We start from the raw sequence: 14,229 nt of genomic DNA, 5'->3' as shown, positions 1-14,229 counted from the left end.
TTTAAAATGTTTTATTATTAAATAATCATAAACTAATAGTGGATTTAAAGTAATTCCCTGTTAAGTTAAATATTAAAACATTACTTAAATTATTGAATAACAGTATAAAAGTAAAAACATAGGTGGAAACACTAGGGAGTAGACAGGATAGGGTAGAAGTAAACACATTAAACACAGGGGAATCACTGATAATATGGTGGGACTAGGGATAATAGAGGAGGGGGTGGAGCCTAACAATTAAGAAAATGGGGTAACAGACATAGATAAAAACGCTAATGACAATGCAGAACTAGAAAGAAAACAGAAGAGGGAGGAGCTGAAAGCTGTTAATCTGTTAAACCCCTTTTAACTGGGGCTGCAAAAATGTTGTTATAACTAGAGCCCTCAACATTAAAGCGTTAACGCATGCGATTAATTTAAATTTAGTAACGCATTATTATTTTTTAACGCAATTCAGTACGCCACCAAGTTTGACCCTAACTTCCGCTGTAATCTGCCCCACCCCTGGCCAACGTGCAGATTTTTTTTGCTGGAGTGGTTTGCTTGTGGTGAGAATGAAGAATACTTCTTTTAACTGAGCTAAACTGCTGATAAGGTGCAGTTTAATAGTTCTGATATATTAGGCAGATAATATACTGCTATGAATAAACACTGTCTTCATGCTGTTTACACACTAAGTGCATGTTGTGTGCAGAATTCACTGCTCGCAGCCACGTGACTGCGTTGCACATCCCATTAAAAAAAACAAGGTTTTTAAAAGCGCAGCAGCAAATTTTCGGTGTTAAAGCAGCTTTACATTGCACAGATGAATACGCTGGATTCTTCTCGCTATATTTACTTTCTTGCTCCCGCTCCAGTAATCTCTGACCAATCAGAGGAAACAATGTGCTTATTACGTGGTTTGTTGGTGCACATTCTGGTGCATTTAAGTTTATGCCTGTGTGAAACCAAACCAAACAGAGGGAAAAAACGCTCCAAATAAACAAACTCATAAACTTATCCAGATCATAGGAGACAATTTGATGAGTTTAAAACACTCTTTTACACTCAGCAAATTAAGTTCTAATTCAGAAATCCTTACAACCAAACTGAGATATTTACAGTAAAGTAAAAAACGTTTCCTCTATCCAATTTATAATGCATTCATTATTTCAGAGTGCCATGTTGGATTTATCTGCCCTCAAGCATACAAGTATATACTAGTATTTAAATTGACACCACTAATATAAATATAACTACATTTTACATTTCTTATATTAATTATTTTATTTGCATTTAAATATCCACTATAAACACTTGCTTCTTAGGAAGGACAAGTATGATTAATCACAGAATATTGTTGTGATTAATGTAAATACATGTTTTTATTAATTGACACAACTAATTACAACTTAAATTAACTGTATAACATGGTAAATTAACAGCCTACTGTATCACTTACTGGATCTGCTCTTAATGCCTTTGCACCAGATCCAACAATACACCTTCAAAACAAGCTGTTTTGGCAGAATAAGTGGGACCTACACAATGCATTAAGCAGGTGGATTAAATGTTACGGCTCTTCCATGTTTCTCTTGCAGTTGTAGCACGTCTGCATTCTAATCAAAAAGGTTTTATATAGTACTGATTTGTCACAACACTTTTGCTCCATAGAACTTAAAAGACTCTTCAAAAGATTTCCCTCCAATCTGAAGAACCCTTTAAACAGCCAATAGTCCCTTTGGTTCCTTGGGATGTTTTAGTTCTCTATAGAATCAGTTTCCTTGTCTTATTCATTGTTGATGAGTCTGGAGAGTTCAGAGTTAAAGAGAAGAACAGAAGCAGTGCAGCAGAAATGTAGAGTAACTCTGATGCTGCACGGGAGCTCTGTTTCCTCTAGTGTGGCACCATGACAGCCCCTCCACTGAGTGGAGAGAGAGAGAGGAAGAGAGAGAGAGAGAGAGACAGAGAGAAGAGAGAGACTTCTCCTCTTTGCCAGCTTGTTATGGGTAGGGGAGGCAGAGGCAGACTGGAGCGAGGCAGATAAAAGCTTCCTCAAGGTGCAGCACCGTTGACTAGTTAACCCCTCGAAATTATGCCGTAGTTTCCGACTCCGTTCCAAAGTCCCGGAATTGGGTTACAAGATAATTTCACAGGCGACTTGCTTGTCTTACTTGGCAGTTCAACTGGCTAATTGAAGAAGGCGATTTCCAGTCCCTGCAACTGTTTAAGGAATGATACTTAAAATCTGAGTAATGATGATAAAAGGGATTTTCGGTGACGTGGAAGTTGCTGGATTTTTCGAATATATATGAGCACATTTTCACTTTATGCAAGACCAAACATGGAGGGAGAAAAAATAGGTGGAAAAAAGTCTTGGGGGCTCAGGGCTGGAAGTTCACTCAAGCTCTCTCTTATTTTGGCCGTGCGAACGAGAGAGGCGCGAAAATAACTTTTCCTTTTTTCCCCGGCGCACAAACGTGCCAAATTGTCGCAAAAGTTTGGCGATGCCAAATTGAGCCCCCCAAATTGTTTTGGATCGCGTGTGGAGCCAGTGGTGGAGAGAGTACTGAAAAAGAGGCCTGATTCAACTAGACGTTCTGCAGCTTCACAGCAAAAATAAAAAGTTCCACTGGCCAATTATACGACTGTAGTTAGTTTTCACTTAGTGTTTGAACTGGCACTAGTGCACCCAATCTAAACTCCAGCAGGATACTGGAAGATTATAAATGAATGACAAAACCAAACGGGAAAAAAAAACATATTGCATATACAGCTACGTTATAGTGCATGCTGATCAGCGTATAAAATAGTATAAAATGGTATAAAATATAAATGTACAAGCTGTATATATAAGTAAATAATGTAATAAAACTGTACAATCTAAATAATTCACCTTGAATACCTTCCAAAATGCCAAAATATATATATAGACAGATTTGCTGAATAACTGCATAAAAGCATTTAATAGCTTTTAGGTATGTTAAATTTAGTAAACGTATAAATATATTTGTTGTATGTATTTGTTGTCACTTATTTACACAAGTTCTACAAAAAGTACTTTTATCAGAAGTGTCCAGACATTTGCATAATACTGTGAATATAAAATTAAATTAATGTTCAGACACAATATGTGATCTAATGGACCAGCGAAAATAGAGTCAAAAGTGGTGAGTATTTTTTTTGTAAAAATATAATTATTTGCCTTATTGTCCAACCTGGACAGAGAAATGAAGTGACCTTAAATCTAATGACAATAAAGCATTGGACCAAGGGCCTGTCAGTCATTTTAGGCTGAAATATCACACCCCAACTATTTCAGTAAATTGAAGCCAAGCTTTTAGAACTGAAGTCAAACTATGAGATACTTTCATCAGTAAACCCTTCTTTTAGTTTAATGTTTAGTCGATATTTGAAGTGAAAATAAGAAAATACATTTTGTACAAGAAGAAACCTTAAATACAGCATTTTTGCACACTTTATAGCAATTACAATTTTTACTAGGTATTACATTTCCTATGTATGCTATTTTACAGTTTTTAAACTCCACAGTTTCAGTTGCAACAACAAACTTTACAAATTAACACTGAGAACTACAAACCAATTACACTCAAGCTGTGACTGACCACCACATTCCCTATTATCAGGGTTGGAGCTGGGTTGTTAGAGGTTGTTAAGACTTAATCATTTTTTCTCTGAATAGTGCAAACAATCAATCAATCAATCAATCAAAAAAAAAATTGTTACAGATTTTACAAGTTTATAATTGATGGACAAGGACAATTACAGGAAACATGTAAGTTTAAAATGTGTACCTCTAAAGATTAGTGATGTCACTTTATTCTCATCACATCTGAGCTGTGGCAAAAAACATGTAATTGCCTATTATAATTGCCAGACTATTATAATTAAATGTAATTTCCAAACTGTGGTATTTTTCATTTACATTATATCTATACATGTTTTAGCATGAAACAGGGTTCTATGACAAATAATAGTGGGGCATTTTATGTGTTATAAAAAAAATTCTAAAACTGGTTTTATATGTATATGACAAATAATTGAACAGGCTCAGATTTTTATAATCATTAAAAATGCTTATTTGGCCTATTTTTTCTTGGATCTTTATAGAATAATAAAACATCTAAACACCACCTTTAATTGTGTATAATGGGAATAGAATCCTTATTTTGTAATATTTCTTACTGCATTAATGATCTACAGAGAAATGTAAAAATGCACATATTCATCATCACAAATCAGAGCTTTTACAAGAATTTCTCTTACAATATATTACATATGTAATAATTATATGAAAACGTTGTTTTAATGCATTATATAATCACTATGGCATTGCAATTGTCCTCTGAAAACACCTGTTGCAAAACGATTTCAGGCCAAGTTCTTTTGGAAAGTTTCTATTGGTTTATTATTTTTTCTAACTTTATGGAAAAAAAAAAATAATAATATCCAGATTCACATTTTCAAAAAAAAGGAATGTAGGGAGATACAAGGTTTTTGTGTGACAATGACAATATTTATATACAGTAAAATGATTCCTGCATGCTAGAACCATGGGTGCACAGGTTCAACAGTGATCTAATATTAATGCAATATGATCAAATTTAAAAGCTATTGATTATTTTTCTGTTAAACATGAATTATTTGTTATTTTCTTCATTCTTGAGAACGTTTTACTTAAATCTTGTCAGGGTTCATAGGACAGTTCATAGTCAAGGTAATTAACTGCCATTAAGGTCTATTTAGTCTAGGATCATGGTGGTCAATTTAACCTGAAATGCCACACCTGAACAACTTCAGCAGGTTGTAATTCTCCTGGGGCAGGAATTTAAAAACCTGTGAATCATGAAAAAAGGGATTGAATAATGTGAGGCTTGGAAACCAAGCTGAAATAATTTAAAAGACTGTTGCTATGTACTCATATATCAATGCAACACTTTCACATTCAAAATGCAAAAAACAAACAAACACATAATTACATAATAACTATATTATTTGTCGTGGCTTTAACTTCTTGTCAGGAAAAAAATTATACAGTACTTATATACAGTTTATGTTTTGTAACACAACATCTGAACCTTTAAACTGTCAGCTTTACAGAAGAACAGAAAAACAGTGAAAGTCAATGTAAAAACATTTTATTCCAGGTCATTTTTAACATTTTTTATTGATCCACTTATTATGACATTGTAATGCAATTATGACATTGTAATGCAAAAAGCAACTGCCAGATTCACAATATGCCCAACAGTAAAAAACAGGGGATATACCTGGAGGTAATGGAATAAAACATACAAATACAAAAAATATTAATTGGAAAAAATTTATATTCATAAAGATCACTCTATCTAGACACCCACATTACTTAGTCTGAGTCTTGTATAATGGCACCGAACTGATCCAGATCCAGAACAACTTTCAGTGGAAGTCAATGTTATAAGAAAGATGTAAAAATAGACAAAACAGTGGTAAAAAACACTTATTAAAAACACTATTGGTTACAGTTTTCTATATTTTAAGTCAAGATAAAAAGTCCTTTTGAAGCATTTCATTTGGTCTTTTTTTCATGGTGCAATGTAAAGAGCAACTGCCACATTCAGATTATGTCAAAAAGTAAAAAGAGGCAAAACCGGATATGTGTAAAAAAACACAAATTACTACTGATTAATAGTTTTGAGTCAGTTTAAAATATTTTGGAGCATTTCTATTGGTCAATTCATAGTGTAACTGTGATACATTGTAATAAAAAAAATCTACCCCTTTCAAGTTACACACAGTAATTTTCTGTCATAAAAAAGACATTTAGCTAATAGAGGTAAAATAAAACATCCTGGTTTCAAATAAAATATCCAGTCTGTGTTGCATGATTTATCATTTAACATAGACATCACTCTACCCAAAACTTTCTAGAACAATCTAGTATCTCTAGTCAAAATAGCAACTTTATAGGGAGCATTTGATTGGTCAGTTTATAGTGTCACATTTATATTATGTCAAGAAGTACCAATTTTAAAACTGGAGATCTTTCCATCCAGGTACCCACATTACTTAGTCTGAAGTGTTGTGTGGTGGCACTGAACTGATCCAGAACAATCTTATATCACTAAAATGGCAACTTTACCGGGGAAAGGAAAATGTTCCTAACTTTCAGTGGAAGTCAATGTAGGCAAAACAAGATAGGCAAAACTATGGTCAAAAAACACATATTAAAACATTACTGATAAATAGTTTTCTATAGTTTTTAAGTCAATACAAAAAGTAATTTTGGAGCATTTCAATTGGTTCGTATTTTATGATGCAATTTAAAGAGCAACTGCCACATTCAGATTATGTCAAAAAGTGAAAAGAGGCAAAATCAGATATGTGAAATAAAAAACACATAAACAAAATACTTCTGATAAATAGTTTTGAAAGTCAGTGTAAAATATTTTGGAGCATTTCTATTGGTCAATTCATAGTGTAATTTAGGTACACTGTAAACAAACAAAAAAAAAAAACACTGGCAAAAGTTACACAGTTCAAATGTGCTATGCCTTACAATGTTTTAGCTAATAGATGTAAAGTAAAACATCCTGCTTTTAAATACAATATCTAATCTGTGTTGCATGATTTATCATTTAAGCGGGACATCTACCTATGTGTCCGTTACGTGATGTATAGTGGCACCGAACTGATCCAGATCAGAGCAATCTAGTATCTCTAAAATGTCAATTTTACAGGGAAAAGGAATATGTTCTTAACTTTCAGTGGAAGTCAGTTAAAAGATAGATGTGAAATAGGCAAACTATGGTTAAATATGTTTTTTAAATAATTTTTAAGTCAATACAAAAAGTCATCTTGGAGCATTCTTCAAGGTGTAATATAAAGAGCAACTGCCAGATTCAGATTATGTTTGGTTAAAAAATGAAAAGATGCAAAACCAGATATGTGAAAAACACATATAAACAAAATATTTTGAAGCATTTTTATTGGTCAATTCATAGTGTAACTGTGATACACTGTAAACAAACAAACACAAAAATTACTGCCACATTGGAATTTGCTATGTCATAAAAAGACATTTATCTTATAGAAGTGAAGAAAAACATCCTGGCTTTAATTAAAATGTCTAATCTGTGTTGCATGGTTTATCATTTAAATGGGACGTCACTCTACCCAAAACTATCCAGAACAATGAAGTATCTCTAGTTAAAATAGCAACTTTACAGGAGAAGAGAAAAGTGGAGGTAAATGTACAAAGATAGATGTGAAAAAGGAAAAACTATGAAATACATATATAACACATATAAAAACACCACTCTATCATTTAATTAACAGGGACATCACTCCATCCAGGTAGGTAATACCCACGTTACTCAGTCTAAGGTGTGCTATGGTGGCACAGGACTGATCCAGGCGTTTGCAAGGTTAGCTAGTATGAAAAAATCAAATAAAAACATGGGATAATGATTAATTTATTAATTATAATAGTGTCTGGCAGGCGAGTAGTACGGCGCGCAGCGAGGCACAAACCTTATCTTCAAAAACAAAACCGCGAAACGCCTTCACCTCTGCCGTCAGTGTGAGCGGATCGCCGCACCGTGCCGCCCGCCCGCCCGCCTGAGCTCCGGAGAACGGAGAGAGAGAGAGATACGGAAAGAGAAAGAGAGAGAGAGAGAGAGGGGAAAAGAGAGAGAGAGAGAGAGAGAGAGAGAGAGGGAGGGAGTGAGAGAGGGAGGGAGAGAGACAGAGAGAGCAAGTGAGTGAAAGAGTGAGTGAGAGCGAGTGCGCGTTTCAACAGCGTGCCATTGAATACACACAGATACAGAGAGAGAGAGAAAAAGAGAGATATAGAAAGAGAGAAATATAGATAGACAGACAGACAGTAAAAAACAGGAGGGTAAAAAAATCACCGGACCTTTAGACGTCGCCTTCCCGTTTTTCTCCCCTCCTCACGGGGCTCTTGGATGAACCCGAACCCGGCGAGCTCCACCTGGACCCGCTGAGAGCGCGCTCAGAGCAGGCATGTCCCGCAGAAAGCAGAGCAACCCCCGGCAAATCAAGCGTAAGTCGGTTTCTAGTCTTAGTTTTCGTTGTTTTAGCTTTTATTTCGCTGTTTCTCGGCTGGAAAGAGGCGGTAAAAGTTGTTGGGTACCGGCTGCGGAGTGACGGCGCTGACCGCACGTGCGGCAGCCTCGCGCGGTTTGTTTGCATTTGAACTGAAGATGATAACGGTCATTTTTCCTGTGAGGAAAATTAGCTACATCGGAAAAGGTAATTTTTTACTGTATATTTGGATGTTGTGTGGGATTTTATTCGCTGTTTTTTGAGCCACGCGAAAGAAAAATGCTCTTTTTATCTTATTTGGTTGTTATTTGATGGATATCACTGCAGTGAACCGTTTAAAACAGAGCTCTTGTAGGTTAACTAACCTAGCTAGATTGCTAACTAGTGTAGCTAACTAGCCTAGCTAACTCAGCATACTGTAGTTAACTTAGCCTACTTGAACTTAGCTTACTTTAGCTAAAATATTTTGCTATATATTTTTTATATTAAGCAATAATAATAAATGTACAAACAGACAAAAATATTGGCAAAAAAATTAAAACACTCAACAATCTCATTAGCTAGGTTATTAATTATTTCTGTAAATACAGTTAACTAGCTAACATTCTAATAATAGCAATACCTTATAGTAATTACATGTAATTAAATTTTGATTTGTGCATAGAGCTCTGGAAAAAAAATAAGAGACCACTTTAAAATATCTTTGATTTTACCAAATTGAAAACCTCTGGAATATAATCAAGAAAGAGATGGATTATCACAAGCAATCAAATCAGGCTAAACTGCTTGAATTTTTGCACCAGGAGTGGCATAAAAAGCAGTGTGTAAGACTGGTGGAAGAGAGCATGCCAAGATGCAGTAAAACTGTGATTAAAAAGCAGGGTTTTTTCACCAAATATTGATTTCTCTATGAAATAAACTTTATAAATATGAACTCGTTTTCTTTGCATTATCTGAGGTCTGGAAGCCCTGGCTCTTTTTGTTTTTGTAAATAAATGCTCTAAATGACAATATTTTTATTTGGGAGACATGTTGTATGTACTTTATAGAATAAAACAACCATAAGAAACTGAAGTGGTTTCTTATTTTTTTCCAGAGCTGTATAATATTTCCCAAACACAATGTTTAAAGTCCAAGTTCAGGTCCTAATAACGGTGACATGAGAAAAAATAGCTAAATGTGTTAGGGAGTGTGTCATAAAAATGAACCAAAATGAGTGTGTTTTTCTCTGGAAGCTGACACACACACACACATGCTGCTTCAGCTAAATAATACTAGATAATATACACCTAACTTACACATATTTAGGAGTAGGGCTGCACAATATTGGAGACAAAATAGACATATTAAAAATCTAATCTAATATTATAAAGATTAAATACTTAGTTTTTATGCTGTAGCTATATATCTACTATGTAGATTTCTCCAGTTGCTGATAATACATGCCTTGCTACTAAAAAAGCAATCTGTGTCCAAGATTGGAGTGTAATAAATGCAGTTTTGCTGATAGAAGATGTACTATGGAAAATCAGAACATTGTGAATTTTACTTTTGTATCAAGCACCAAAAATAAGAAAACAGGACGTTGCAAATTAAATTTCACTTCCTGCGATGTGACTGTTTTTGTATGTGCACATGGTGATACCAATGCTGAAACAATATATTGTACAGCCCTATTTTTGAGAGTTGCCAAGTTAACTATGACTGTTTAAACAACACCTGCTAACATCATAGCTAGGAACAGCAAGAGAAGTACTGATATTAAGGATAATATTCAATGTAATAATAATGCAATTACCAATACAAATACTACTAATAATAACAGTTTTGTAAATAGGGGTAAACTTTAAGGCAATTAAATTTAAATTTAAATTATGAACTGTGAGGATACTAGCTAAATAGACTCTAATAGACTATTTTGCTCTTTTTAGTATTCCTCTTGTTATTATTTTAGCTAATGAGTCTGATTGTTTTGTAGTATAAATTAGTTTAACACTATTTAAATTAAATTGTCCGTACATATTTACAAATATGACAACAGTTAGTCCATGTTATATAGATCTATTTTTTTTAAAGCAGGCCTTAATAAAATTGTGCATGAGAAGGCATCTATGAAGGGAGCTACTGTACATTTAATTGCTTAAGATGACAGAATTGGAGCTGGTCAGGTTGGTCAGCTTCTTATGAAATTACACACACACACACACACACACACACACACACATATATATATATATATATATATATATATATATATATATATATATATATATATATATATATATACTTCATGTGTTTTATTAACAAATGCTTTGTTAAATAGTAAGATAAACTCCTCTGTTTGGCAAGGCTTTGCAGTAGCAGGCCTGCTGTGTGTGTTTGTGTGTGTGTGTGTGTGTGTGTGTGAGAGAGAGAGAGAGAGAGAGAGAGAGACAGAAAGATAGGCAGTGTGTGTATGTGTGTGTGGAATTGTTTTGAAAGACAGGTTAAATTGTCCCAGGAGGCTACTTGACTCTGTACTGTCCTCGATCACAGAGGGTCTTAAAGCTATTTTTGTTTTGCTGAAATTAATATGTGTGTGTGTGTGTGTGGTTGTGATAGTAACATTGTATATATGTGTTTAAACTTATTTACAGTACATTACTGTACAAGTTTTGTGCTAACAGACAATTAAAAGAACACAACAAACCATTGCCTAATTTAACATAAAAGTTGTTTATTACATTCTTTTAAAGGCTTGACGAGTATAAATTAGACATTAAGTAGCCAATCGCTTGCCAATCACTTGCTTCCATTCCTTGCTTCAATTCTCCAGGAATTTAAGCAGAGGAAAAAACACATCATCATTAGCATTTCCAGGCCAGGCCCCACGGTGTCCCAGGTTTGCCCATGCTGAAACAGAGCTTCGCTTTGAGAGAGAAAAGGTCACACTGAGCCTACAGTGGTCCTCCCCAGCAGTGAGGGAGGGGGCACAGGGAAGAAAGGCCGCTTCGTGAAAAAGTCAGCGCAGCACAGTCGTTCTGAAGGACAAAAAAAGCCCATCCCACACCACCAACCCCCCATCACCCTCCAGGAGCCAGCCACCCACCCATACAACCTCCCGCCCCCCATTTCCCCCATCCACCAGCATACGTTGGGGCCTGTTATCTAAAATTGTGATTTATGCAGTATTTTAATATTTTGCTTATTCTTTCCCCTTGGGCGCTCTCGGAGCCATGATAAAAAGGAGATGGTGAAAGAGCGCCATTAATTTGCTCCGATGACTGGGGAGATAGTGCCCGATAATGGGAAAGATAGGGCCGCCAGATATACCATCAGAAGCCCCGATTATTACCATTAAAATTCCAGCCCAGCAATCTGCAGCCGACTGATAATTCCCCTCTCCGTTTCCACCACTTTGGATGATAAGGCAAAAAATAGTCACTCAGTGCTCCTTGATTAGGTTGCCTGGATATCCCGATAATACTGTGATAAATTATGTATTTTTCTCCCCTTGTTTTTTGCTGGCGAAACGTTACAATCTGATTTTTTTTCTCTCTTTTTTCTTTCATAAATATACATTTAGGGTTACTTTTTGCCCCCTACTTTTCCACAAAGCACAAAAAAACTCTTACATGTCTCCCCCCTTTTTATTGTTTTGTATTGTAATAAGAGTTTGATAGAGGGAGGTGATAGGGGTGGAGGTGTTTCGTATGGGGGCACATACAGTATCAGTGTTATCAGGTCTATATCTCAGGGCCAGCTGCTTGCTGCTGTTGTTTTAGCCCTTATCATCCCCCACCTCCCCCATACTCTGCCAATATGCCAATAAATTGCCCAGATTGTTAGCAATTCCAAGGCAGTGGCAGTCAAATTTATGATAGAAAGTGGCGAAAATATTGCTGATGCTGGACGGATTTGCGATTAGCCGTGGCTGTGGCATGATGTGTGAACTCATCTCTCTCTCTCGCCCTCTCTTGCTCTCTCTCTCTCGCCCTCTCATTCTCTCTCCCTCTCTCTCCTTCCCCCTCTAACCTAGTGTGTTGGTGTTCAGGCTTCAGCTATGTTTACACTGACGGATGTATTTGGCTGCTCTAATAGGCAGGGCAGATACACAGGTTGTTAAATTGAAACCGTGGCCTTTGGTGTAATTTGTCTGTAAAATTGCCCCCAAAGTTGCAACGCGGGGGCTGCCGAGAAGGTGGGATGATGTAAGAAGGGCCTCTCTCCATCTGTTTATGGAGGGCAAAAGAAGCGAGGGAGCCTCTTACTTGCCTTGTGCAGATGCCTGGTGGAAAGTGTTGCATCGATTGAGCATTGCAAGCTGTCAGTGTTCCAGCATGCCATCACTTTCATGCCTAAACATTCTAACTCTCATAAATCTTGCGATGTTTTTTTTTTAAAACAGCCAGCCACCCTTTTATTATGTTACAATTTTTGGTCCATAATTACTTAGACTAAATACATTTCATTCATTTCAAATACATTAATTCAAGGGTACTCAGCTAATGTTATTTATGGTAGTTCATTGACAACAGTTTTTTCAGTTCCTCCTTACATTGCATCCTAATTTCATGGACCAGTAAAATGCTCTTAAATTACCTGGAATCAAGTCATTTACTATTTTATTAAATATAGGAAGGTTTGTTCGTTTTTCTGTAAATTTGCTGTTTAGGAGAGGAGTTGCTATTACAAATTTGTTTTATTGATTTATTGAACATTTCCATTGATTGAATAATTAGGGATTGTTGCGCATGGAGGCTGTCTATAAAAGGAACACCTAAAAGGAACACCTATGATCAAGCAAGTCAAATCTTGATAATTTTTTATTCAAAATTCCAAAAAAATCCAGAATAAATTATGTGGAAGTAGCTTAAGCTACTGCTGATAGCAGCATGGCACGCTGGAGTTGGATTGGTATATTGGAGAGCTCAGTTTGAGCTCTACTGTTATAATGGCATATGTAATAGGCTGTCACTTTGACTTCATAGCGTTCTCCGTGATGCTCATCTCTGCAGCCCTAAGCTGTAATGCGCCGGCTGATGATGTCACATCGAAGCCGAGCAACTCCTATCAGCTGACACTCAGATCACTGGATGGGATTTATCACAGACAACTTAGAATGGTATGGCACTGGGAGAGTGTTTGCTGACTTAGCTGCCAACATGTCAGTGTGGGAGTGTGTCTGTGTATGTGTGCATGCATTCGTGAATGTGTATTGTCGAGAAGAAGAGTGACTGATTCCTGTACACTTGTGAGACGGAAGGGGTAGTGTGTGTGTGTGTGTGTGAGTGTGTTTGTGTGTGCTTTCAAAAACCAACAATGTGCAGTTGCCAGGTTTTGTTTGTGTGAGAAGAATCGAGAAGTTTTTATTTGCTGCTGTGATTTTTTTGAATGTGCATGTTTTACAGCTGTACTGTTCACTGTATTCTTTGATAGTGGCAAGGCAAATGGCAAAATAGACCCTTGAATAAATATGCTGTTTTTTCAGACTGGCATTAGGTATAGCCTTGTACTGCATGGAGTTGCTGTTGAACTAGGCTTTAATTCTTGTTCAGTGAGCGTTCAGTTGTTATTTTTCTTTTTTTTAAATATAAATTATTGACCACTTAAACGATTATTAGTGTGTGTAACTAAACAAAAAATGTTATAAGAAACCAAATTATTATGATGGAACACATTTTGTTTATGATTCTGAGTGGATTGGTCAGTATTCAGTAATAGTAATGTATTATGATATTTCTTCTATGATGTTTGCATCCCTAAGGTAGTGTCTATTTGACATTATGTACTGAATGTTTGTGATACAGAGAGCATAGTCCACTTAAAAGTTTATCAGGCAAAATCTGAGCTTTTAAATGGCATGCGCACTTGCTGTGGATGAATTCCTTTCTGAACTAAACTGAAACATCAGCTTACAGAGAGCAAATCTCTGTCTCATTTGAGTGTGGCACACATCGAGAAAGCTCAGGACGCTGGGGTCTCTCACTCTTAAGTGCCACTTTCACAGCTGCTGACGAGTTCCTCGCCAGTGTTCCTCTTAGATTTATGTCAGACCAAGGATGGTTGCTGCATGCCAACTTTCACAGTGACATCTGTTGGCAGCCAATAACAGCTTGTGCTGTTTTGCCTCGTCTGCGCTCAAGGAGCATCATTCGCATCCTAGTCTGCCTGTTTGAAGCCGCCATATTACGCTATGCAAAT

General features: G+C 36.1%; 1 protein-coding gene across 5 annotated transcripts in view; it reads left to right on the top strand.

The window, feature by feature from the left end:
* Nucleotides 1–7,519: 7,519 nt before the first annotated feature.
* The window catches only part of zfpm2a (zinc finger protein, FOG family member 2a), a 181,697-nt gene continuing 174,987 nt past the window's right edge, over nt 7,520–14,229 (top strand). For 2 of the 5 annotated variants that reach the window (XM_007242115.4, XM_049467525.1), the window contains exon 1: nt 7,523–8,044. In XM_007242115.4, the coding sequence (XP_007242177.3) occupies nt 8,005–8,044 (40 nt within the window). In that variant the 5' untranslated portion in view covers nt 7,523–8,004. Of the gene's footprint in view, nt 8,045–8,079; nt 8,254–14,229 lie in introns of those variants that run through there. The other 3 variants (XM_007242116.4, XM_007242114.4, XM_049467526.1) reach the window with 3 other exon arrangements.

The sequence above is a fragment of the Astyanax mexicanus genome, chromosome 1 (genome assembly GCF_023375975.1).
Source record: "Astyanax mexicanus isolate ESR-SI-001 chromosome 1, AstMex3_surface, whole genome shotgun sequence".
NCBI classification, from domain to species: Eukaryota; Metazoa; Chordata; class Actinopteri; order Characiformes; family Acestrorhamphidae; genus Astyanax; species Astyanax mexicanus.
This window is presented reverse-complemented; position numbering and strand designations above follow the sequence as displayed.